At 40.1% G+C, this 27,003-nt stretch overlaps 1 protein-coding gene across 1 annotated transcript in view; it reads right to left on the bottom strand.

Moving 5' to 3' along the window:
- The window catches only part of PTPRT (protein tyrosine phosphatase, receptor type, T), a 350,042-nt gene that overhangs the window by 79,197 nt on the left and 243,842 nt on the right, over positions 1–27,003 (bottom strand). The window contains exons 11-12 of the mRNA XM_010584069.1: positions 15,457–15,730; positions 6,617–6,653 (exon numbers count right to left, since the gene is read on the bottom strand). Of these exons, the coding sequence (XP_010582371.1) occupies positions 6,617–6,653; positions 15,457–15,730 (311 nt within the window). The remainder of the gene's footprint in view (positions 1–6,616; positions 6,654–15,456; positions 15,731–27,003) is intronic.

Raw genomic sequence — 27,003 nt, 5'->3', positions numbered from 1 at the left:
ACAGAGGTGGTATTTTCAGTCTGCTGTTGCTAATGTATCCCAAATTTTACCTTAAACCCTGTGCCTCTCCCAGTCTCTCCCCTCCCACTGTTTATTTAATTGGGGAGCCCAAGATTAGGGTCTGTCAGCACAGCAGAGCTTTAGAGTAGAAAATGTTCTCTATAAACAGGGCTGAGGCTATCAAACTGAGTTCACTGTGGCCTCATCCACTTTTGGACCAGGTTCTTCACGAATTCAAAGTTGGTTCCATAGCTCCCTGGGTTAAAGAAGCCCCTAAAGTCAACATTTTAAATCCCTCTTATTAAGTCTTGATACCAAATTTGGTGAAAATAAAGATGCTCACTGGGTTAAGTGGGCATCCACATGCCGGGAAGTTTGAGTCATCTTCTCAGTGGGGAATATTTTTCAGTAAGAGCAATGTGTGTCTGTTGTTAACAATTAATTATGGTGATACACAAACTTGTGCTAAAAAATAACCTTTAGAAGGCAGAGATTTGTTCAGGGGAAAAGAAGAAAAAAACCAATGTTTTCATGCATCCAACTTAAAAAGTGTGATAAAATCCTCTGAAATAAATAGCACAAAACAGAATAAACCTGTCAAAGGAATAACATTCCAGTGTATCAGAAGACAAAATGCAATAACAAACAGATTTGAAGTGGGATTAGATCTGTTTAAAAATTACATTATCTGTCTACAAACCCAGAATATATTTCAGAAAACAACAGAGACCTCTTAAATGAATTTGAGGGAGCAAGACCTATTAAATGAACAGTTTTCATATGCAGCAAAACAGTGTGTGAAAAGTAGGAATTTTTTTCCTCCTCATTTTCCATTGTTTTTTTGCAATCTCACCCCCATGATTTCACTGGTCACCTTTTGGACCCAGGTTCATTTCTGAGGTCTCGAGACTGTTAAGCACTCCCAGGAAGTTCCCTTTTTCAGTGCTGATGCACTACAAAAAAACAGGACCATTTCTTTCTCTCAATCTTAAAGGCATTCGAACTTCACAGTAATCCCAGTACCTTTTTGCCCCAGCATCATTACAGCTGCCCTGATGTGTAGTTGAAATAATTCTTGGTTGAGGAAGTCATAGCTACATAGGAATATAACCATGCAGCACTGGGAGAGGAACATACCTACAAAAATTAAATCCATCCCGAAACTGAGAAACCAACCCTCCTTTCCCCTCCCTTTCATATTAACCACATGTAACTCTCTCACATCCTAGTAAGCCATTCTATGCACATCAGGCTAAAGTAGAAGAAATTATTTCCACAAGCTGATAGGATTTCCTCTCTATATTTAAATTTTCTGGAGCGAAATGATGGTACTGGTCCCAGCATTGTACACAATGAGGCAAGTTTATGACACACAGACCTTCAAGTTTGTTCTGATGGAAACTGCAAAGCCCTTGAGAAGTTCTGAACCTCCCTACTAGTGACCTGTGAATGACTTTACACAGTGCTACTGAGGCTCGATTCTGCAACGTCTCTGAACCCAGCAGAAGCTTCTATACAGAGGGCTGACACAATCTAGTTTTCATTTTTGTGTCATCATTTCTTCAACAGCAGGACCCAGATGTCTAAGAGCTAGTGTAACAATCAGCCCCAGAAAATGCTGTAGCTACTTTAATTAAAAAATGCAAGGTCATCTGCATGCATGGTCAGGGAGATATTCAGTCTCTGCAGAGGGCCAGCAAGGGATCCACGGGGCTCTTCTGTCATGCTCAAGTGCTCCTATGAAGACTTAAGTGGTGTTTGGACCTCCAGATGACCCTCTGCACAGGTGTATATTCACTTCAGTGCACAACGAGTGCCCTGTAAGGAGTGCCTCCTTTAAACTGTAGTTAGAATAATCATAAAAGTATTTTCCCATGCACACCAAGTATGAAACAAGAGTCATGAAGCTGCTCAGAATTCCGGAAATTTGAACAGTTTTCCTTTTCCTGAACTGATAATCACCTGGGCTCAAGAGGCCGGGAGGGTTTCGCGTGGTCACCTGTTGCCTACCTATTACTGCTAAGAACAAGCAAAATCATTCCCAGGCAGCATGCACAGGAAAAAAGGAAAAAAAAAATAAAAATGTACCTCATAATGGTTATTAAAGTTCCATTCTTTCATTTGCAAGAACTCACATTTTAAAGAAAGAAGAAATGAGTATCAAGAGATAAGGAACCATTAATGAGCCCTCTGCCTTGGTTTCAATTACACCGTGAAATTAATTTAATGCACTTTAAAAATACAAGAGGTAATCGCTTTCTCTTGGTAAGAGGTTGCAATTTTCTCTAATAAAGTGTCAATATAAATATGTTGCTTTAAGACAGAGAGAACAAGTCAGTTAATTCAGAAAGAATGGGACATATTAAAACAAATGCTATCAAGGAAACCAAATGGCAAAACTAATAAATAAACTGGCTGAATGAAAATTGTATGGCAGAGAGCTGGTAAATTGGCGTTTAATTAGAAACTTATTTTTAAAGAGTCTTTTATGCTAATGATATGCATCCAAGTGACTAATGCTGTGAAAGACAACATTACTCCAGTAATTTAAAGAAAGAGGAGTAGCCCATGTGAGGACAGGTGTTTATGGCTGGAAGTGGCAAGAAATCTGAGACCAATGAATCTGAAAATAAGTACACACATAGATACAAAAGGTTAATAATGCTTGTGGATTTAAAACATGCTGGCAGAATGTGAAATGGCTACACAGACTGGACAAATGCAGAGAGCTTTCTGATGGATTGCCAGATGTCACCACAGCAAAAGCTGATGATGAGTCCCTGCCGCCTGCCCTTGCCACCGGCATCAGTCCACTCTTGTGCTGAGACACTGGATGGAAGGAAATGAGCCCAACATATGTGCTTGCCCACTTGGGTATCTACTACCTCTGCTTTGGAGGATGCACTACTGGTGTCATGGCCTAGTGCTCTGAACTGCTGACATCCCACCCTTCCCACCCCCCCACCATCTAATAAACCACTACACAAAGATTTGAGAGATCTTTCTTGCGACCACAAGAATCAAGTTCATCTAAACAGGAGCAGCATGCAGAAAACCATGCAGAAGAGTGCACCACCAGGAGAGATGGGAAGCAGCTCCTGTGTAGAGCTGAACTGAAAAGGGGTTGAACTAAACAGTCTATTTCTTGCTAAAACAGGGGGAGAGAAAACTGGGGAATCTCCAAAGCTCTCTTTAATGGACTAAAACACTTTTAAAAGACTTGTCTACTTTCATTTTCTTGGGTTTGAGGCAATGGGATGTACAAAGAAAATTGCCTCCCAGCCTGCTGAAGTAGTGACAGTAGAACAGCCTCATGTGTCTCTCAAGTAATTAAAGCTACTCAGCTTCTGAACAGGTGCCTTGCAGCAACACCCAAGATGTGTTACAATCCCCCAGTAACACACTGCCTAACACATTTTATTGCTCAATTACTCCCACACTCACACTTAGTGCCCTTGTTAATCCAGTACTTCAAGAGAATACTTGCCTTGCTTAAACATGTCTTGGTTCTAATCATCCTGTCATTGGTGTAAATCAGAACTCATTTCACTAACATTCATGGAACTACTGTAGTGTCAAATGTCTAGGAATGGAAAAATTAGGCCTATATCCCGAAATGAACGTTTAGTCTGGCACCAGTAGTATCTATTTATTTTCTTGCATCAAAACAAAATATGCTTTTTCTCTGGTACCAACTCAAAGCAGAGCTTTTAAGCTGTCAATGCTGAGATTAGTCCTGACTCCAAAAAAGTTTTTTCTTCCTGACTCTTACCAAAGACACCACAGCAGTATCTTTGCTAGCAGCTCTGATGATTTCGTTCAAGGCAGACTACAGGTTCACTCATTCTATCCTTAGAAAGACAACAATGCAAATAAAGGCAAATACAGGGCAATGCCATTAAAGATAATCAATAAAATGAGTAGACAGAAGACAGCACAGACACAGTAGGTCATCTGGAACAACCCAGCTATCAGCCTTTGATCAGGTCACAATGTAATTACAGTTTTGTGAGTGTCTCTGTCCATTGCTGCACAGCAGAGAGAGCAGATATGACACCTCCCTTTAGGGGTTGGGATGTGGAGTGTCTGAGTCCTTCTATTCATTTGGAGTTAACGTATGGTGGGAATTCAGCCTCATGACATATGGAAATCTGAAACTATGGGAAAGTTCCAAACCACAGAACCACATTGTTCAGCTATTGCTCAGCTGCTCATACTTCACAGGTGCCAGCGATGGAAGATACTGTTACGTTATCAAGACTACAAATTCACTTGTGATGCTACCTAGCTTGTGAGCTGCAAGCAATACTGTACCTCTGAAGAGCTAAAACTGCATAAAATTAGCCACAGCTGTGCATACTCCAGGGTCCTTCCTAACTGTCAGGCACTGAGAAATACAACATTGCAATTCACGGAGTGGGAACGAGAAAAAAAAAGGGGGTGAATTTCCACACTCCACATATAGAAATAAGATATCTGCCTATATGTCAAAAGTGATATCCATTGAGACAGTGAAAAGAAACACTAGAACTACCATCATTTCTTGTCCTTTTCCATTCATGTCAATCAAGAAAAATCCAAAAGTATAAGTTCACCAAAAAACAGTAGCTCTAGGCATCCTTAGGCTCTACCTATCTCTTCTATATCTCTTATCAAATTAATATTAGTAAAAGATCCTTTTTTAAAAAGAGACAACATTCAGAAAAAACAGAATGAGAATAGCTTATTGACTCTTCCTGGTGACCTAACAGGTTAATGAAAATTAAATCATTTTGCAAAAGTCAACTCAAAGTCAAACACTTAACGTGACACTTTTCTGAAGTACCCAAATTAGACAGTGCAAATCAAAAGGTCATGCAAGAACGGGACTTTTCAAGCTACATAGGTTTTTATTTTTCTTTGAATAGTCACAGAGCAAATATCTTTCCTGCTAGCATGACAACATTCTTCCACCAACTCCAGAAAAAGGAACGACTGAAACAGAAGAAACTACAGGTTTCCAAAAATGAATTAAACTAGTTTCTCTGATCTCATGAAGAGACCTCTAGTCACACTCTGGGAGAACCCTGGGGAGACTCATTTCACCCAGACTCATCTTACCCGGTCTGGCTTTTTCTCTTTCTACCACCAGAAAGCCAAACTAAGGTATTCGAAATGGTCACATCACTACTAGCTGGAAGAACTGAGAGGGGAGGAGGGGAGACTGAGACACACGGAATGTTTGTAACCCAGAGAAATGAATTAAATAAAGATTTTACAAGGACCTTTTAAAAAGGAAAGCAACAAGAGGATATGGGGAGCACAAGAGCCACAGATGAAAAGGAGAAAGGGGAGAAATGGCTCATCCTCCTTGGCTTTCAGTGGTGACACAACTGCTTACAGCCCCACCAGTTTGTGTATCAGGTCTCAGCAGTGAAAACAGCTGCACAGTTGGGAACTTCATGCAGCACCTGCCACCCAGTGCATGGCTTTCTGTAACAGACTGGGGGATGTCTCCATAAGAAGAGGGAAAAAGTCCTCTTCTGCTATCCAACAACTGTTAGCTGGGGCTTCTTTGAGCCCTCCCAACTCCTCTAAGTGCAGATGCAGAAGTGATCAGCAGAAACGGCCACAAGACAGAAAGGAGTGGAGAGAATGGAAAAAAATGGGATGGTGCCTCAAAATAAAAAAAAAAATGTCATGGGTTCCTGCCAATTTTGTTTAACTCTCAAAAGACTCCAAAGGCAGTAATGCAGTTATTTCACATTACAGCAAAGCAGCAAGAGCACAAGACAGCAACCCTAAGTTTTGGAAATGAAGAGCTACCTGTAGCACAGCCCATGGCAATTACCCTATCATTTCCTTACAGCTCATTTTGAGACTATGACATGTGTTCAGGAAGTCTTTTTACAGGTACTCCTCTGTGTTACAAGTAAATTGGTTTCTGACAACTTTGCTGGCAAAGTAGCCCCTGGGGTGATTTTGAAGTCCTTAGAATAGTTGTTAAAAGCAACTCTAAACTCCAAGAAGGAACCCAGACATTGTCATCATTGGTCCCTAAAGAACTACACCTTGTGAAGCAAACTAGGGATTGGAGCATTGCATCTTAACAATTTTTGCCTTGGGTTTGCTCAGTCTGGTCTATTTGACCTATCGCTTTGGTCTATTCTGAACTAACTGCAATGAAAATAAGGAATGTACTCTACTAGTTTGTTGAATTAAACCATGAAAATGGTGTGATATAAGAACTGTGCCCCACTCAAGGTTAGGCTTATGCGAGATCTCCTCTCACTTATCTACTTTATACAGTTGCGGAGAGAATAAATTTGGTAGGAAGTTAATGTCACTTTTTCAGTGACGTTCTGCCAATAGCAAGAACAGTCCTCAGGACAGGAAAGCTGTTGACAGAGCAAGGGAAAGGAGGAACCACACATATAGTCCAGTGGTTCTGGAAATTGTTGTTCTGCCTTTGTAATCTTCCACGGAAAAAAAAAAAAAAGAAAAAAAAAAAAGAGGGGAGGGGGAAAGGAAAAAAAGGAGGCTTGTTCTTTGAATAGTGACTGTAATCAAGTTGTGTCACCACTGCAGCTTTTACATTACTGGCATCATGCTTTGCAGGAAAAAGAGACCCACGTACCTTTTGTTGCCAGCCGGACACAGTTGATTTTTGTTTCCTGAAAAATAAAAAAAACAAACAAACAAACAAAAAAACATCAAGGGGTGTAATTTGTCCATCTACAATAAAAATACATTCCTTTCAAAAGTACCTTTAAAAAGGTACTAAAACAAATAAGCATTTTTCTTACACTTCATCTCTGAAAATACCACCAACAGTTTTAGTTGCATAAAACACTCCATACTAATGGACTTGCCTACAGCTGCTTCTGTAACTGTTGAGAAGTTAAGAGTGACAACATGTTTTTCCACACTTGATGTGTGAGTGATGGGTCCCATGTAACTGCCTGATTAACTAATAGAATTTACCAGTTAAATGACCTGATCTGTAATAGGCAGAAAAGCCTTGGGTCAAAAGTACATGCAACTGTACATTTAATTTTCATGCACCATTACTGCAAATTTTGCAAATTGGGTATTTATTTAAACACATGGCAAACAGACACCAAAGTAGTCATTTGAATATTTCAGCTCTCTGATATGTATGTGAAGCAAAACAGCATGCTGTATGGCTAACTCTGCCAAATGAGCTATTCAAACACAACCCACACCACTGCAGTTTTTCATTGCAGAGCTGGGATAAAACCCAAGGCATTTGTTCAATCCACCTCAGAGCTTGCAGATCTGCGTAAGCAGGAGTTTGGATCGGAACAGCAATGTTGTATTTGGCTTAACTAACAGCTCAAACTCAGCAGCCTTCTCAGGCCACCTCCATGAAAACACATCCTTTCTGGTGTCCACAGCTTCTCATTCGACAGCCCTTATTAGCATGGGTTGCTTCTGCCCAATGCACGATTGCCATCCAAATCTTAATGTGTTGCTTCGGTTAAAAAGCTGACTTTGTCAGGCAGTAATCTGCTGCAGGGTTTTCGTAGCACTTTGTCTTTACATGCTCTTGTACAAGTCTCAGGTGTAATGAATACTGCATAAATTACCGTGTGTAACAATGCTACATTAATATGGATGCTGTCTGTGCTCTGGAAACAACAGCCTAGCAAATGCACTGCTGAACACTTCATTCCATCCTCAAGCAGTAAGATGAATACTGTTTAAGTCTGAATTTGATCTTGGAGAAAATCTGTTCCATCTGTGACAGATCCTCCTTGGCCTGAGCAGAAACACAGGGTCCCATTGTGCCTTTCTTCTCATGCTTACATTGCACGTAGGAAGGGGACAATTTCAGGATCCACACTGGGAAACACAAGAGCGATTCCCTCTCATCCCTTTCTATGCATTCCTCAAGACACAAGTCAGCTACACTGTCTGGACATAAGTAACACTGTGTGTAGTCTAAAAACAACAGAATATTCAGGACAAGCTGTCCCTTTGTTGATCTTGCCTTCAAACTCTCTTAAGGAACTCCCGGATCACTGAGGACAAATCATGTCTATTAAGGACATCCTTTCCCAGCCGTACAGCCCCCAGAGTGGGACTGAAGCACTGTTTATCCCAGTAAACCAGAGGCACCTCTCTTCTGTGCACTAATCCCTCTTTCCCTCAAAAATCAACTCCTCTACACAACCTGTACAACTGTCAGCACTACAAAGTCAACACAGCTGTACAAGAGAGCTCCCCGTTCATCTCTGCCTCCTGTATAAACAGCTCGAATTGCCAGCTATTCTGGAAATCAAAAATCTTTATTACTAGAGATGATATATGAAGCAGGAAAAACACAGCTTTATTTTCAGAGCACAGTCTCAGCACATAATGCTGGGAATTACAAGACAGACAGATTCTGATGTAGTTTACAATCTAAGACAAGGTGACCTGGAAAATCAGTGATGAAAAATAAAATAAGTAAAAAATACCAAGATAGCATTTTTGCAGTCTACAAGTAGGTGGGCATTTGCTCACATTTCACTGCGGAAAATTTTCTTGTGTATTTATTGCTTTCTGCTAGCTTCAAAGTGCAACAAAAAGCTAGAGAAATTAGTCAATGTTGAGAAAAGAAGAAGAGGTGAGAAAACAAAAACTGATATCTTGTTAACGATGCTGTAACTGATCTCATTTGAGCATGTGCATATTCCTGCACATTACCCTCCTACAGGGTAATTTGAGAAGACAGGATGCAGTGTGTTCTGTTTGCATCTACGACTACTAATTGCTGCATTTAGCACAATCATAGTTATTAGAAGACCATGATCTGGCACTGCCAAAAGCAGGGGCAATCCATCACTAGAGGAACGAGACATCTGGACTTCAAAACTTCATTTCATATTGCATTTTCTGAGAAGGAAAACACAAAAACCTGCACAGACACCAGAGGTCCAGCTAGTAGGGATGCTTAAGTTTAAAGACTTGAACTTAGTCCATATTCATGATTAGGGCTGATTATTCCATTGATTTCCATTGATCACCTCATTGATCAATGCACTGCTGATCTCTTTGGTGTCTCGCAAAAATGAGATCTCTTTAAATTTACTCTATTTTTCTTTGATTGATGCTGAGAATTGTGAATTTGTATGAACTTTTCTACCAAGAAACAGAATAAATATATACTCAGTTTTTTTCCAAAAAACAGTAAAACCATTTTCCCATGATCACATTTGTTTTCTGAAAAAGACTACTTTTTATTCAGAAAGGTGCTTTCCTGCCCACAGTAAAGTAAGATGCTTCTGTTTACACAATAGTAAAGCGGGAATAAACAATGTAGGTAATTCTCAATTATCCATCCAGACAGCTTAAAGCAATTATAAGAAAAATAATGAAATAAAGAGATAATAAAAAAGTTGTAACAAAACAAAACTAATTTCCCCAAATTTCAATCTCCATGTTGTTTCTAAATGTTCTTTCAAACACTGTGATACCTAATTCCTATTTTATGATATCACAGAAGTTTTACAAGGCCTTATGTCTACAACAGTCTTAATGATGACCCATGATCCTTCATATTCAGCATATCTGTTTCGTATTATGGCTGAACTCACAGGAATAATTCAGTTTAAGATCTCACTAGCATTACTACTTTGGCTCTATATCATTGCCAGGTTAAGGCAGACATTTTATATCAAAACAGTAATAGAACAATGTAGGCATATTTTAACCAAGATCCTGGAATAGGAAAACACTGCATGAATATGTCCCTACAGCTCTTGATCCAACCTTCATTTTCCAACATGCTTCGTATCCAGAAAGCTTACTACTTACTAAGCCCATCTACATGTTTACTAGAACATATTTACATAAGTTTGTTTTCTGGAACTTACTTGCATATGAATAAAACATAATTACGGTGTACCCTCACTCAAGGCTGAACCCTGGCTAAATTCTTAAGTCCATACACTGTGCACATAGACCATATGAGGCCTGTGTTTCAAAGCGCTGGCAGACTGTTCCTGGAAGGCAGACCTGGACCTACAGTTGGAATGAGCTGGAGACGCTCTGAAGAGAGCACAGATTGTGCTGAGAGCTGGGTAAGCCCTCTCTGCCAATAGAGCTCATGCACACAGACTTGAAACTGCACACCATGAGCCTGTTTTAGCATCTCTCTGAATTTTCAAATTTTTTTAAAACATTCTTTTAATACAGTTTCTTTCTTTTTTGAAGCAAGGGAGCTGATGCTGTCTACTAATTACTTAGGTTCCTAAATGCACATTTCACTGAAGTACACTGGATGAGAACAAGACAAGTTCTGCCTCTGTCTCTTCAGTGTCTGGATGGGAACAATTTTCTGCAGAAAAGGGCTATGAGGGCACCAGGACATATGTTTATGTGACAGCTGTGTCTTCACAACCTAAAAGGGCAAATGATATTTTTTTTTTTTCTTTTAAAATGACAGCTTGCTGTTTACAGACTACAAACAACAATCAAAGAAGCAGAGCTTTTTCATCCATCTGTTTTCACACCCACAATTTTTTCTTTCCTTTACTATTATGACGAATTTGCATTTGTTAAACAGTGCTTGCCTTGTCTGAAGAGCCACTTGCCAGCACCAGTGAGACCTGCTGTCCCCAGACATACCATGCGGGGCTGCCCTGCAACAGGCATAGTTTCATCAGGCTGCTCAAATCGGGGACAGGCAATTTTAACTTTTGCTGGTGCACAGACAAGACAAGTAATTACCATTCTCCTACTTGGCCTCAGTTTCAACTTTAGTTCCCCATGTCCCAGAGCTATACACAGAGCATGCTTGTTAGCAACCTGCTTCACACAGGCTAGAAACCATGGTTCTGTCTACTGAACATCTGAAGGAATTATTTTTTTGGTCCTCAGCAAACTTTGCCCAAGTTCAGGGGAGCTCTGGATCACATGTTTCTTTTTTGTCCCACTGAAGCCAACTGTTTGCTGTCTTTAAAATTAATCATGTGCATATGCCTCCGCAGGGTCAATGGACTCCCCTATAATTTCTATTGCCAGCTTAAGGAAACTGCTAGTTCTCCAAGGCACTAAGCAAAACCTAGTATTACCTTTCCAATTATCAGTTGTTTTTAGTGTCCATGTCATTTGGAGAAGGGAGACTTAACGAAGTGGTTAGGGCTTTTATTATTTACAATAGAAAATTATTTCAATGATATATAGTTAATCATTCAATACCCACACCTCTCAACCTCTCAAACGTAAGGTAGACTGGAGGAGGATTTTATTTACTCTCCAGAAAACACTCAGGTCCACATCCTCTGGCCCAAGATGGCCAACCAGATGTGGAAACAGGGGCTTACAAAGAGTGAAGTGCTTCCACAGCTGCTTTATTTCTGCCCCAGCAGCTCCAACATGAGATTGAGGAGTAAACATAAGTGAACAAAAATGTACATCTGAAATCCTACTGAACACAGAGCTCCTCAAAGCTCTTTAATAGTTCACAGAAGTAATGCAGGCGGCCTCAGTGCCACTTCATTTTTCAGAACACAGCTTGTGCTGAAGTACCTCACTGTTTTTTTTGTGAGCCATCTCCACAGGGATGAAAGCCACCTCTCTGCTGGCAGCTCTATCCCTACCTCCAAAATGTCCCAGAAGAAGAATGTTGTGTACTGTGAGTAGACCTGTCAGTATCTAGAAATCCAGCCTGAAGTCCCCTGATAATAATGAACTGCCTGATTGTGCATGTAGTACAAGTCATTAGAGAGGAAAAAAAATCAATAGGAATCTCTGTGGAGTCTATCATTCCCTCAAAAATAATATTCTCATTGATTCCTGTGGTGCTACTTTTCACAATCCTGGCCTGAAAACATCATTCACCTGTTGGCCCACCAGGCTGCAGGAGCAGCTGGCAGCATCCCCACATCACCTCCTGCTGTGTAACGAAGGCTCCTGCCTCATCTCCCATTTCGAGGAAAAATGGCCAAGAGTTATTGATTGCAACTGTGCCATTACAGATTTCATTTTAACTCAATGAGGTAAAATGAAACTCCAGGAAGGATTTTTTAGGAAGCTCTGGTTTCTGAGCTGCTCAGAAATTCAGGCAGGTTTCACATAGCAGCCGAAGAACTCTCCCCATTTGAGCATGTTGCTGAATCACTAACCAGAGACTGTCGCCTACAATGACCCAGGTAAAGAAGCTGGGGAAAATAAAACCTGCAACATTTAACTTTGATTATTAAGTCAGTATAAGGATAAGAGAGGATAAGGAGTAACATGGTGTTGCCACCCTGGCCTCACTTTTCAGAGGGATATACACTAAAAGGGCTGGTGTTTTAAAGGGGCTGAGCTCAGGAAGATTTTTCAGACAAGGAAAACTTCATGCTCTGTCAGGCAGCCATCTGTAGCAGGTGGCACCAGGACAACCAGCAAACATCAGTTAACTACCTGGATGGCTGCAACAGCATGTGTGGAGATCCTGCCAGAGCAGAGCGAAGCCAGTAGTCCGTTCTTCTTCCTGTGTCGCTTCTCGTGCTAACTCCTTCTAACAATTAAACTGTAACTACTGGTTACAAAGCCTGCAGCTTCTGTTTCCTTTTTCTCTTTGTTCCCTTCTTACTTCAAACTCTGACACATTTCAGCTCAGCATCTGGCTTTCAACAGTCCCTAGGAGGGAAATTCACACAATTTGGAAGCGTTTTGTATAACAAGGCTGAAAACCATTCTGTTTCACACATGTTCTATTTAGACCCCTGTCTGGAAGCAACACTACGTTGACCAAACTCCATGCAACTGTCCACAGAAAAGAATTCAGCCAGCGACAGCTATCTCATTCAAACTCTCAAACAAGTACAACATTGCACAAGAGGAGGCAGAAAAGCTCGTGATCTGATTTTGCAGCAATTTGCCACACTTGTTTTGCATCCAGCTGCTAATTATGTTTCTTTCACTGTAACAATCATGGCTAATGGTTGCAGATCAGATGAGAACACCAAATGAGCACAACCCTCCACATACAGAGGAGCTGAAACAATGTAGAACTCCTGTAGCACTTCTACCTCCTTCTAATCAAGCTTTTTGACCAAATACAGAACATTTCTTCAAATTAAGCTCTCCCCAGAGTCCTACATTTCCAAAGGAAGATGTTCTGGTTCGCCGCACGAAGGTTTTTCATTGCAGATTCCAGGTGTGGAAAGAAGTTTCATCATTCCACAAATGTCAGTGATTAATGAAACTATAGAATATCCTAATTAAAAAGCAAGTGGCAATGTTCTGTTAAGTTTTTCATGTGCAAGGGAACCTAAGGCTATATTTTAATTGTGCTAAATTGTTACTGTTTCAGATTTTTTGCAGATGTGCATTATCAAAAATGCCATGTTGCAGCCATAATTATTAGTAGGCTTTATGAAGACCAGCCAAAGCAGCTCAGGTTATGGACATAAGTGAAAACCCAGAACTCTTCAATACAAATTATACCTGTGAACAATTCTGGGAATGAAACAAAACTTATTATTTACAGCTGCAAAAGACTGGATGCAAATGAGACCCCTAATGTTTGAAATGTGGGGCTTAAGGATTTTATCAAGAAACAAAAAGTATCACAGCTACTCCTCTGAAGATCCATATTCCACTCTTGGACATTTCCTCTATATTTTTTCCCATAGCACTGCATATCGAGGATATATAAGCATATACTCTACCGATACAAATTATTAACACAAGACGCAATTTCTTGCTCAAACAGGAATTTGCTTTGTCTGGAAGGATACTTCTCATGCTGTCATAAACTGTGTATTGTTGCATACAGACTCTTTTGATTAACTTTTGCTTAAAAAGTCCTTTACAGTCTTGTGTTCCTATTAGAACGGTCCAAGCAAGTCATTCTTTTTTGAGTCCTTATCACCTTGTATGTAGAGAGTGTGATGCAACCTGCCAGCTACAGAGATCCAGAAAAAGCAGGAACCACACATTAGTGCTGCCTTAATCCAGAATGCCAAGGGAAGCCTACATTTCCATTCATATAATCCATTTATGGCATATTATATTGTACTTAAGCAAATAAAGTTTTTTCTTCCCTGGGGATCCATTCACTAGCAATTAACTATCACACAAGGGGGAACTAACTAGACACAGAGAGACATATACATAGATTTCACAATTTCCTTTATAAAGGCAAATCCAAAATTGAATTAATTGAGTAGTGCTGGAAGGAAACTATATCGACTAGAAATGAAACCAAGGTGAAAAACAGCAGAGTATTGAAGAGATTTGTGCTTGTCAGCCACACAGCAGAAACTCTGCAGGAGAATGGTGATAAATGAAGGTAGTAAACCACCAAGATATGTTGTGAACATTCATTGGCATTGCTAGCCTGTTGAACGATGTACAGTCTCTGTGATGTGTGGCTGTGTTTGGGGTATAAAAGGCACTATTCCCAAGTGGAGACCAAAGCCTACACCATTCACCTTTTTTCTAATTTTTCTCTTTCAGAGGTGATGTCTTAAAGAAAATATCTATGTTTAAAGTTAGATTCATGAAAGCACTGGCAAATGTGCTAATAACAGACTTGGCTACCCAACTTCTTGGTGCCATATTAATGCTCTAAGACTCTTCATGAGGATGGAGTGTTAAATTGTATCATGTTATGTGATAATGAAAAACACTTAGGGGAGTGTTAAAGGGGAGGAAGGTGAATGACTGCTTAGACTGGGTCTGGCCTAGACACTGTTAGCTGAACTGACTTAAAACTCTTCAGAGAGTTAAAAGAGAAGGTCACAAACTATCCTAGGCTGGAATAGAAGAGGGAAAAGAGGCCTTCCCTTCTCCTATGATAAGATCTGCTGGGACATTATGTGTATGTCATTTGAGTCTGAAGATAAGGCAGACTATGTTTCCTGTGCAGTCTCCATTTTAAACTTAATATCATAGAGTAAGTATATGTAAAAATATAGTCCAGGGTATTCAAAAGGAGTTAGACAGACATGCATACAGTCCCCCCTGCAGTACAGCTTACTCAAGCTGAAAATCTCAACCATAAGCGCTATTATAATGTGGCCAAAGGCAAGCTACAAGGTAATCCAACTTCATAGCTTTTGGGTAGTTCTCATCTCATAATGTCTCCTCCAAAATCACAAGCACTGTGAACTGGAGACTATCAGGATATTGCAGTTACATCTTTTAAAAGCACAGTAGCCCCTATTCTGACATTCATGCATATGCAAGGAAAAAAAAATCCAAATTCTAAGCAGTTCATTTTGGAAATCACATGCCAACATGTGCCTTTACAGAGTCTGGCTCCCCAACAGGTTTCTCATGGGATCTAGGCATCAGAGAGAGACTTGAGTGAAGGACAAGTAATGGCATGTTTAATTTTCATCCAATTTCTGGAAAAGAGTAATAATAAGGAGGAGTTAAACTGGCATCCAATGGAGAAGGAAGGAGAAAGATGAGGAGGATAGACAGAGGTGGTCATATGTACAGATCCAGTTCAATTTTCTCTGCACTTACTCCATTTGCCTTGCTAAGAGCCTGGAAGTATATGCTGTAGCTTTTCAGGGGAGAAAGTGGAGCATTCCAGTAGCCGTTGTAGGTTTTGTTGTCTCCCACTGTGAATGGCTGTGTAACAGGCAGGTTGGTGGGTTTCAGCTCAGCTGCAAAGTAGTGTGGTGAGTCAAGACTGGAAGCGTTCTTGTAGCTCACTGGTACAGAGAAGCATTCAATGATGTCTGCAGCTCTCCGTGCTTTCTGCAGCTTCTCCTCCTTGACAACAAGTTGATAGACACTAGGAGGGAGAGAGGAAGGTAAGATTAGAGCCCCAAGAGCCTTAAATATCAAGAATAATATCCAACAATAAAAGTGTAAAGCAAAGTAAGAAATACACAGCTAGGGCATCACGGCAAACACAGTTCTTGGCACACCAGTAATGGTGGCAGTGGCCACTGAAAGTTACTGTGTGGGCAAAGTGCTGATCACTTGCTCTGTTGATTTAGTTGAGTTAATCAAGATACAGCCTGGTGAAAGTCAGAATAGATTTCAATCATGTCACTCTTTGGAAAAAGGAGTAACTAATAAAATATCCAGTATATAATGAATTTTTAATATGCTGAATATTAGAAAGCAGATGCTTTCTTCTTTAGCCACCAAGTTGAAACATGAACTGTTTGCTTGGGCCAAATGGCGATTGCAGTAGAGGAGAGCACTAGCAGGTGGCAATGGTGTCAGATCCCTTTTGAAACAGTTACAGGGTGCAAGAACAAGTTTAGATCAAAAAGATTCTCACATCTTCTAAGAATGTACCTTTTTTTGGCCCTCCCTCACATCTCTTTTGGGGATATATCCTGGGATGTAGAATTCTCTAACAATTCCTGATGGCAAGTCTCCACCTACCTTACATCACTAAAAGGTTAGCTTATATACTGAGTGGGTGGCTTCATAGCTCTCCCAATTAACTTTTGTTTCAGGAAACAACAACTTCTCCTATTCTTTCCAACTCTATGAAATGTTAATCCTTTTCGATTCCTGCTAAGCTTTTGGCCTCTGTGATATGTAATAGCAATCTTGTTACTTCTAGCTTACTCTTTCAGGCTCAAAGAGGTTGCAAGGCATTCAAATGCACTCTGCTTTTTTTTTTTTCCTCAGGCAGTTAACAAAGCCCTTAAGTTCAATGCTGCTATAGATGCAGCAGGTTTACTGTCTGCTTAACACCACTCACCCATCTGACAAAGAAAGATACCACTGCAGTCATTTTACTTTTTGTCAGGATATTCACATGTGCTGCCCTCACCTGTCTGTGTGAGACTGGTCCTTTGTTTAGTTAGACAGGGGAGATCGATTAAAAGATTGGAAACAGCCAGCAGTGTATCATTCTCCCGGCTTTCACAGGCTCATTGTTGCAGAAAGATTGGTCTGAAAAATTTCTAGCATAGCAATAGCTCATCAATGGTTCTGTGGGAAGTGAAGTTCTGGCACCTTCAGCAAGCAGGAGTGAAACAAAACCTAGTTCATGCTTCTGAATTAACTGTTACTTCAGGTCTGCGGGTTTCTGGCAGTCTCACCATTAACAATGAGGTGGTCAGTGAATCACTTGGCAATCATTTGGCTCCCACTGCTAGACAACAAAACAACTAATCTTTACAAGTACAACCAATTTATGAATTGCTCGATACTGAAGTCGTCCTTACACAAGCTGCTACTAGCGTTTGCTAATACAGCAGGAGCACCCACCAGATGTACAGACTGCAGCCTTTAATGATGTCCCGTCAGCAATTTGGAAAACTTTCCTCAATTCTACAGTTCATTGGAGGCTTTAATAAAATATTTTATACCTTCTCTGATATTTATTTTATGATTCTTAAAAAGGTAAGCAGGTTTTCCAGCAACACTTTAAGTATTTTTATTGAGGACGTAGTGAGAGCTGTAAGCAAAAGCCTGTTTAACATAAACCCTCTCCTCAGCTTAGCAACAGAAACTTTTAGCTTGCCATTTTGGAGACTGTTTACTAACAGACTAGCTGCAGATTCTTATTCTGACCCTTCTCTCTGGCAATAATAATCTACACTACTGGGAAAGTTTGTCATTTTGTGCATCAGTAATGTGCAAAATTATAGCTGACACTTCTATGGGCATTTGCCACATGCCTACTAAGCTAAAAATTCTTGGTTTCTATTTTATCCAATCCCAAACACTTGTATTTTCTGATTATAGAAAATGTTTCCTTTATGCATATACATAAATATATACATATAAATATATATTAACCTCCTTTCAGCCTACACAGAGGCCAAGGGTTCCCTCTTCCTATCTCCCTAGCCCTACAGTGTCCAAAGGGTGATACTCATTCTCTTGGTTATTCCACTTGCAAGCAATAAGCCTATATACTTGTCTGTCTTCGGAGAAGGGGAAGCTCCCAGGGACATGAATTGCCAGATAACTGAACTCTTTCCTTAATCATTAGAGGACTTATTTACCTCTGAAGACATTCTCAGTTTCTCCCTTGACAATTCTAACATATGCTCCACCAGTATAGGCACTCTTTTTTTATCACGAGCGAGAGTTTTGATACATATAGAATCATAGAATCATTTAGGTTGGAAAAGACCTTCAAGATCATCGAGTCCAACCATCATCCATGCCCACTAAACCATGTCCTTAAGTGCCACATCTACAGGTCTTTTAAATACCTCCAGGGATGGTGACTCAACCACTTCCCTGGGCAGCCTGTTCCAATACCTGACAACCCTTTCAGTAAAGAAATTTTTCCAAATATCCAACCTGAACCTCCCTGCTGCAACTTGAGGCTATTTCCTCTCGTCCTATCTCCAGCCACCTGACAGAAGAGACCAGCACCCACCTCACTACAACCCCCCTTCAGGTAGTTGTAGAGAGCAATAAGGTCTCCCCTCAGCCTCCTTTTCTCCAGACTAAACAGCCCCAGCTCTCTCAGCCGCTCCTCATAAGACTTGTGCTCCAGGCCCCTCACCAGCTTGGTTGCCCTTCTCTGGACACGCTCCAACACCTCAATGTCTTTCCTGTAGTGAGGGGCCCAACCTAATAACGGATACTCTTTTGCCTGTATTCTTTCACATTTTCATGTTCCTACTTAGCCATTAACGCACTTCTTCCTTGCACAGGGATAACTCACTCTTTTAATGACCTAAAATTTTATTTTTAATGTTTATTCTTTTGGAATAAATTGAGGTGTCTCTGGAAGCACAACAGTACATTCATGAGCATTGAACTGAAATGTAATAGATGTCCCATTTTTGTTCAAGTTAAAACCCCGTTAATCTCCTGTTCAAATACCATCTCCTTTCCTATGAAACAAGTATCTGAGCTAGCACTGCTGTCATTGTTCCCTCTGTCTAAAAAACCTACTCTGGTGAAACTTAGGATGAGTGACTGACTGCTTTCTTGGCATTTTTTTCCTTTATGTCCCAGCTCACACCAGCTGACACAGCACATTCATCTCTATGTGCTTTACCTGTTGGACTTGGTGACTGTCATCCTTCAGCCTCACTCTCTTTGAGTCTCAGCTATTTGGTAGTGATCAAGTGGCTACTCTCAAAGGAAGTGGTCAGGTGGCCAAGAGCATGGCTGATTTCAAAGACTACTCTGTACTGAAGATTATCTCTCTGAGAAATTGTTTCCTTATCAAATGATTACTCTGGGTCTCACTTTCTGATATTTTGATCCCAGTATTTTGATCTGTCTAGACCCTCCAGAAGTGCAGGATTCACAGTTGACCCCTGACTAGTACACAGACCGGTACAGCCTCATTTTCTTTTTTCTTCTTTTGTGCCATATCTTTGTTTTTCAGGTTATGCTCTTTTCCTCATGTTTTGTTTTCACCTAGGAGCAGAATTTTCCTCACTGCTTTTAGGGCATTTTCAGAGATCACCTTCTCTGCATTAACCAGTGGAGTGCTTCCACACCCACCACCATCAGCATTAAGATGCTGTCATAACTGTTTGCTTTTTAATTGGAGCAAAAAGCCAATGATTCTACATCCAGATGAAATTCCTGTGGGAATTCTGAGTAGCAAGCACGCAATTACCCACCCTGAAGTTTGGCCAAACCATCTCCATTACTGCAACAATTCTCAAAAGAGTAAAAGTAATTCAACTTTGCTCAGAAGATGATAACTTTCCGTGATACATTATGACCCCTAAGAAAGTGGTCAGGCACTAACTCAAAATAAACTCAGTGAGTAGGATCTGCCCTTTTGGCCTGCAAAAGCACTTTAGCTGCAAGCACATCTCTCTTTCAGTGCTGAGCAGGGTCAACCATTTGCAACTTGTTACAACTGACAATTTTGTAATACACAGCAGCGTGATTACAATCAAGGGAAAGGAGGAGTAGTTTTCCAAAAAGAAGTGCTAGAGGGAAGGAAAAAAAAGTGGACAATAGAAATAAGGAGGAGATACCCAAACTATTCTAATACTATTCTAGCTACCAGGTAGGCAGTAACATGGATTTCCTGGGGCTCTCCCCATCTCAAGCTTCAAAGCTACTTCTTCCAGCCAGTATCAGCTAACACTGCATTTGCACACATCAGGAATCAATACATCAGTTGCAAATGCCCAGCTGGATAAAAGAAAGTTTCAGTGTCATACACTGAAATTATATTAAAAGAGACAACAAAAGCAGAGCATTAAAACTCCCAATGCTATATAATAACTTCAGTGCCAATAAACTGAAAGATGATACAGTAAAACTAACTACTACTTTTCAATGTTTAATATTCAGCTACATTTGCAAGCACTGCAATCAAATCCACACATGTGCATGCTGCAGGGCAATAGAAGCAGAGCTCTTGCGTTCCTAGTGCTAAGCTACTCCACCCCACCTCACTGCAGCCAAGTAACACTGCTGTCCCCATAAACGACAGGAAAGGACTGGTTCCCAAACATCCATAAGCTGTGCTCTCCAGAGACCCCTCTAGGGATTCTAAAATCTGTGCTACTAACCGAATGCCTGACTTCCTAGAAGGCCGGGGAGCTGACTGCCCTGTTGTGCAGCTGCACACTCCCAACACTGGGCTCCTTGATAAATTTCACAGGTCTTAGATAAATAAATCCACATTACTTTAATAGAAGCTTTTTAAAGTTTTTGACAGCTCCATTCTAAATCACTGATAAAAGCACCAGCCCTAATGGTCACCGCAGCACAAATGTTGTCTGCAGAGGAAGAAAATGTGCTCTTATCATCATCTACAAGGTAATCTTTTAAATGATGAGTTCTTTATTCAGTGTAGAAGCACAAGTGTGGATAATCAACATTCCAAGTCGCAGCCCATTTCTGTGCAACTGAGATCTTTCTAAGCGCTGTTAGAGTTCTCCTTCCCCTGCTCTTGATTTCTTTTCGTGCTGCTTGCAGCACGATTTGAGGAGGGACTGAGGAAGCGCTTGTCCACAGATCTAGCCATGTATTTAGACCAGACTCAGGTTCTGGAAGTAGGATGTGCATGAATGTGGAGGGCAAAAGCTGAGTCAGGGCTTTCCGTATAGCATTCAACATCTGGTTGGTGCACTTTGGTATCCTGACATGATACTTATCAACAAGGTAAAATCTTAACTATACCCCTGATAATGGTATGGTATGAAAAGGACTCTAATTTCTTTGTAACCTTACAATGATTCCTGTGCTGGTTTTGGCCAGGATAGAGTTAATTTTCTTCATGGTAGCTAGTGTGGGGCTATGGTTTGGATTTGTGCTGGAAACAGTGTTGATAACACAGGAATGTTTGGGTTACTGCTGAGCAGTGCTTACACAGAGTCAAGGCCTTTTGTGCCTCTCACCCCACCCCACCAGTGAGGATGCTGGGGGGGCACAAGAAGTTGGGAGGGTACACAGCCAGGACAGCTGACCCCAACTGACCCAAGGGATATTCCAGATGATAGGACATCATGCTCAGCATATAAAGCTGGGGGAAGAAGAAGGAAGGGAGTGACGGCGTTTGTCTTCCCAAGCCACCATTAGGCGTGATGGAGTCCTCCTTTCCTGGAGATGGCTGAACACCTGCCTGCCCATGGGAAGTGGGGAATGAATTCCTTGTCTTGCTTTGCTTGCATGTGCAGCTTTCACTTTCCCTATTAAACTGTCTTTACCTCAGCCCAAGAGTTTTCTCACTTTTACTCTTTCAATTCTCTCCCCCATCCCACCAGCAGGGGAGAGAGCAAGCGGCTGCATGGGGCTGAGCTGCTGGCTGGGGTTAAACCATGACATCCCCTCACCTGACTTATTAAAGCTTAAAAGAAACAATGCTTCTGCAGCTTAGTATTCCCTCTGGACCAATTTTGGTATTAAATTTTCTTAAATGTATCATATAAAGATTTCATATATTTTCATTTAATTTTAATATTTAACACATAAATATATTATCAGCCATACATTATTTCCAATAATATTTTCTCCTGGGGAACAAAAATAAGTGGCAATTAGTACAGCCGGATCTCGCAGTGCATTTTTTAGCAGATTATTGTGAGCAGATTTTGCAGTTCACCCTACAGATTACAGCAACTTCTCATTTCTAGCTCAAATGAACACATTACTTTCAGAATAACTGTTTGACAGGCTACAGGAAATAAGATATTACCAAAGGGTAGAGTTTTCCTTATTAATAGTTATTTTAATTCAAAGAAAGAAGGACAAAAAGGGCAAATGAAGTAAGGATGGAAGAGACTTGCATCTTCTAATAGCTGTGTCATCTCAGACTGCAGGCATGTGGGATGTAGCAGCTGACATGGAGCTGGACATTGAGTTTCTATTGTTGCACCTACTCTGTGGAATTAACAAATTCAACACTTTTGAAAAGGCTATCCAAAAACATGAAAATCAAACCCAAATACTATCTGACCAATCCACGAGAGTTAATGCTGCACAGAGGTGAATAAAAGGCATCCGGTGCATATGAACAGGTTAAAAGCTACAATAATTACAGGGGCCAACAACCAATTCAGCTTCTTTTCTCTTATTTACAATACAAACATTTTTAAGAAGCATGCTCTTAAGACCATAAGAGCATTGTCAGCATAGTGGTTCATACCCAAGCATCACACAGAAGCCCCAGATAGCAAGTGTTGATTTCCTACTGCAGAGTTCTGCAACAAACTACAGAAACCAGATAGAACTTCAGTCATCGGACAACCAGGCTTGCCCACTGGAAATGTTCACTGGAAATACACCCTCAGACCTGTTCCCCTGGATGTTATTTAAGTATGGCAGACCTGATACCAGCCAATTTTTTTTATTTTTTTTTAAGAGCTCATTTTTTAAGTTAACAGTTAAGTCACAGAATCCAGGCTACTGATACTTAACATTAGCTTTTTTATTATCTGGTCCTCCTTTTAACTTATGGTCCCATTAAATTTGGTTGAGCCAATGTAAATATATTTGTATATATCCATGAAGGTTCATCACCTTTATTCTGGCAGCATGGAGCCATCTCCCATGATACTGGAATGGGAGAGGGCTTGATGTGTTGCGTGACACTGACATTTAGAATTAACATTAGCTATTGAATGTGCATATGCTTGTTTTACAGCCAAGTTGATTTCAGTGATGCAAACTGAGACAGAAGAGTAGCATCAACATCTTTATTTTCTCTTTCTTAAAGTTATCTAAATAAAAGCCTGAATTCTGCCACATAGACAATAAGAAATAAAATAATGGGAAATTTGAGGAAATATAATAGGGGTGGAAGCTAGAAATATCCCATAAATATTTGTCAGTACTCTATAGAGCTTAGTCTAAAAATTGTGAAATTAAACAGTAAATGAGATCCTTCTTACAGTGTGCCTCCAGCCCTCCCATGAACTCGCACAGAAGGGATTTTGTAAAAAATTCAACCCAAAACCACTAAACTCTAAAAAAGATTTATATAACATAAATTCTACTAAAATTTACAAGAACTAAATGGCTAACTGCCATAAAGCCTGATGCTGAGACTCGTTGTTCTGAGCATACACTGCATCTACAGCACCACTTTCCTTTGGCTATAATGGGGAGTATTTCCTCACCAGGCTCCTCCTGCAATCCTGTAATCAAACGTTCAGGCATTCAGAATCGACTCCACAGACAGTTTCCAAGTTCATAAAGTTTTCTGGCTTCAAATGGGTGCCAATATATTCCTGAGAATTAAGTTACCTACTTCACATGTTCTAAAAGATCACCCTTAATATCTTCAATAGTACCTTTAATCAGAAGCTCTGAAACTAATCTACAAAACATAATGAACTGAGTTTCACAGCCACCTAGGATGTACATACAGGACCCAGTGCACTGTTCTGCAATTTTCTGTCATTTAAGAACTGATTCAAAACCCATTAAAATCAATTAAAGATTGCTACTATTCCCATTATGCTTTGGAACAGCTCCATGCAGAATACAATATGCTAAAGTTAAGGTTAGCTTTCAATAAACTTTTTTATGCAGAAAATAGGAAAAAAAGGAGATGGTTCTGCAGTGTCATCTTCTGGAATATGCTTGGCTATTTCAAACATTCAAAAACTAGCCCATTGCTAATATTGGGCTGCACTGTCATCAATCAGCTTGTTCGCATCTGCAAAGTACTCACAAAAATAAAGTTTATAATAGTGATGCTACTCGAGGAAATAGTCTCTCATATTTCAAAATTATTCACACCAGATCCTTCATTTTGAAGTTATTTTTGTGTGTTCTTTTAACATTCATTTAAATTAACCAACTCTTCTAGTACATTCACTGAAGTTGAAGAATACCAACAAAGTATCCAAATTCAGCCAAATTTGTAAAAATGGCACAGAAAGAAGAGATGGTAATTACTGCCATTGCTATGAAAAAAACCTGCTGAGAAAGAGCCAATAATAATGTAATCCATTTAATCAAGAAGGCTGGTAAGAGTCTCTTCACATTTTCTTCTAGTCTCATATTCAGTTCAGTAGTCTAGATTTACTACCAAAGCATGTTGTACCCTGAAATTCATGAAACAAAGGGTAACGATTTCACACTTGGATAATACTATCTGGAGTCGGAGTTTTCACATGGGCTTTCTTTTATCGCCAAAATTTCAAGCTTTGTTAAATTTCTATAGTGATTTAAATGGGCTCTAGATAAAGTAAGAAAGTTTAAAGACTGCCTGCTCCCTGTATAGAAAAGAGATATGGTCCTGTATTCTCCCCAGTCAGTATCAGTAACTGTGATGTCCTACCTGTGGGACAGGTGGCGGGATCTCTTTAAGGAATTGTGCACTCTGTCAAGCTTAAGAAAAAAAAAAAAAAAAAGGCAAAACCAAACAAAATATTTGTATTTGTAGAAAAGCATCCTGCCAGCATCACTATATCAAATGCTATCTTTGGCCAGAATACTTTGTCAGAAATTTCTTTGCAGTCATATTGCAGCATTATAGAAAATTCCCACAACAGACTAAAAAATGAAAAATCTATTAGAAAGTAGCCAGGTTTTTTTCTTTTTGTTGTTGTTGTTGTTTTGTTTTGGTTGTTTTTTTTTGTAAAAGAAGTGGTAATGTCAAATGTAATGTCCCATGGCCTCAGATCCTACATGGGTAGACATTTATCCTGACAGACCTCTGAGGTACAATAAATAATTACCCCACCATTGCAGATGTATAAAGAGTGGCACAGAGAAAATGCAATGAGTGACTTGCCCAGTATCACACAGTATCAGCTGTATGTAAACAAATCCCCACATTCTTGTCCAATATTCCTACTTCCACCCACCAGCCAATATGTCCTGTCTAATGGAGTCTGGAGTTTCCAGCCTGAACACATGCTAATCCTACAAAGTCTTTCAAAAGGACAAAATTAAAAAAAAAAATGCTATTTCTAGGTATGACTTGACATGTGACCTGCAGAGATGAAGGAGGAGCAGACAGCAGTGGGAAAGAGAGGTGTTCTGGAGACTGCCTCTTTCTCAGAACTGCACCGCACAAAATACACAACAGATTGTCAAACTTCCACCAACGCCAGTAACAATGTTGTGCCAATAAGCAGGTGTAATGACGGTTTAAATAAACAGCTGTGTGCGTGTGCCCATCTAAACACCTGTGTGTATGCACATATGTGTGTATCTATACATAAATACATATACTAAAATTAGTGCTTCCAACCTCATAATGATCCACTCACCATTACTCTTCTATGAGTGATTAATGACCGCATCTTTCCAAGGAAGGACACCTACTGAAAGAAATCTAAAAATGCAAATATTCCCATATAGTTCTGAGCAAGTCTAATCATCCCTGCAATGTCTGTGCACAGCAAAGAGCAATGTGGTAACACGCACAAAGTAAGTAGTTGTCAAAAAGACAACTGTATTGACAGTCAGTATTTACTTACCAAAAAGAAGGATTTGTGTGCTTAAAAGCCCATTTTTCCCAGCTGTATCGTTTGGTCTAATAAAAGATGCTATCCATACTCACAAAATTACCTCCTTTCCATCCCCAGACCACCAGAACACTGCTACTGCATCTATTTACTTGTATTATATGTGCATCATTCTTTTAAATGCTTTAAATTATCTCAGTTTAATCTTCTTGGAAATAAAAATTTAAAAAAAGAAAGAAAAAAAATAAAGAACCAGAGGGCATTTCAAAGCTCTGTGTTCCATTATCTCAGCCATCTCCATAAGCCTGACCTGGCTTGCAACACAGATTAGACGTAATAGCTGCTGTTTCCCAGTGGAACAGGCCCAGTCCCTATCTCTCCAGTTCAATGTTATTTTGCGCTGGCAGATTAAAGATAATGAGTGCAGACAGATACAGCTTTTGCTGCAACAGGAGCTAATGTTAGTGGCTTTGGAGGTGTTTTTTCCCTCCTGAGCCACCTGCCGTCTGTTTGATCTACAAAAAAAATCCCAACCCCTTTTTTATTAATGTTGCTTAGCATTAAACAGGCATCACTGACTGAGGTCTTGTCGTCATCCTCAGTGATCACTGGTTTAAGACCAGAAGGAAGTTTCAAGAACAAGAGCCACCAAAGTAGTTCTTTCAACAGTGTGCAGGAGAAGGAGAGACTATGGCACGCCCTTACTGAGACTGCCCAATACCTTCTGCCATGTCCTTCATAAAAGTGGTGGCTTGGACAAGGGGATGGGTATATTTGCATATTCTCAGTCAGAATTAATTTGGGTATTTCCAATGGCTTCCATGAAATTAGGTCCATTTGGATGCAGGCATAATCTGCTTTGGATTTCAAAGCTTTCTCTCCCTTTTCCACAACCATAGCTACCAGGCTGCAGAGGGAAAACCTGCACATAAGAATCTTATTTGTTTTTTAAGAGAAAACACTAGAAAAGTATTTTTGTTGGGTTTGTATGTGTTTGGTTTTGGTTGTTTGTTTTTTTTTTTAAACTAAAGGCTAAGAAAAACACAAGACAAAACAGGGAAACCTGCTCTATTTCTAACCTCAGGAGAAACTTCATTACTAGACAAGCCCCATATGGTCAGGTAACAGTCTACTCACAGTTACATCGTCAATGTACAATAGAAAAGATGAGCTCTCCTGGGTAAGGGTAATACAGATTTTTAGCACCTGAAGCTGCATGAGTATCAGACAGATT

Source organism: Haliaeetus leucocephalus, unplaced genomic scaffold (genome assembly GCF_000737465.1).
Source record: "Haliaeetus leucocephalus isolate CR32 unplaced genomic scaffold, Haliaeetus_leucocephalus-4.0 Scaffold933, whole genome shotgun sequence".
In the NCBI taxonomy this organism is placed as follows: domain Eukaryota; kingdom Metazoa; phylum Chordata; class Aves; order Accipitriformes; family Accipitridae; genus Haliaeetus; species Haliaeetus leucocephalus.
The sequence above is the reverse complement of the archived record's forward strand: the minus strand, read 5'-3'. Positions and strand labels throughout refer to the sequence as shown.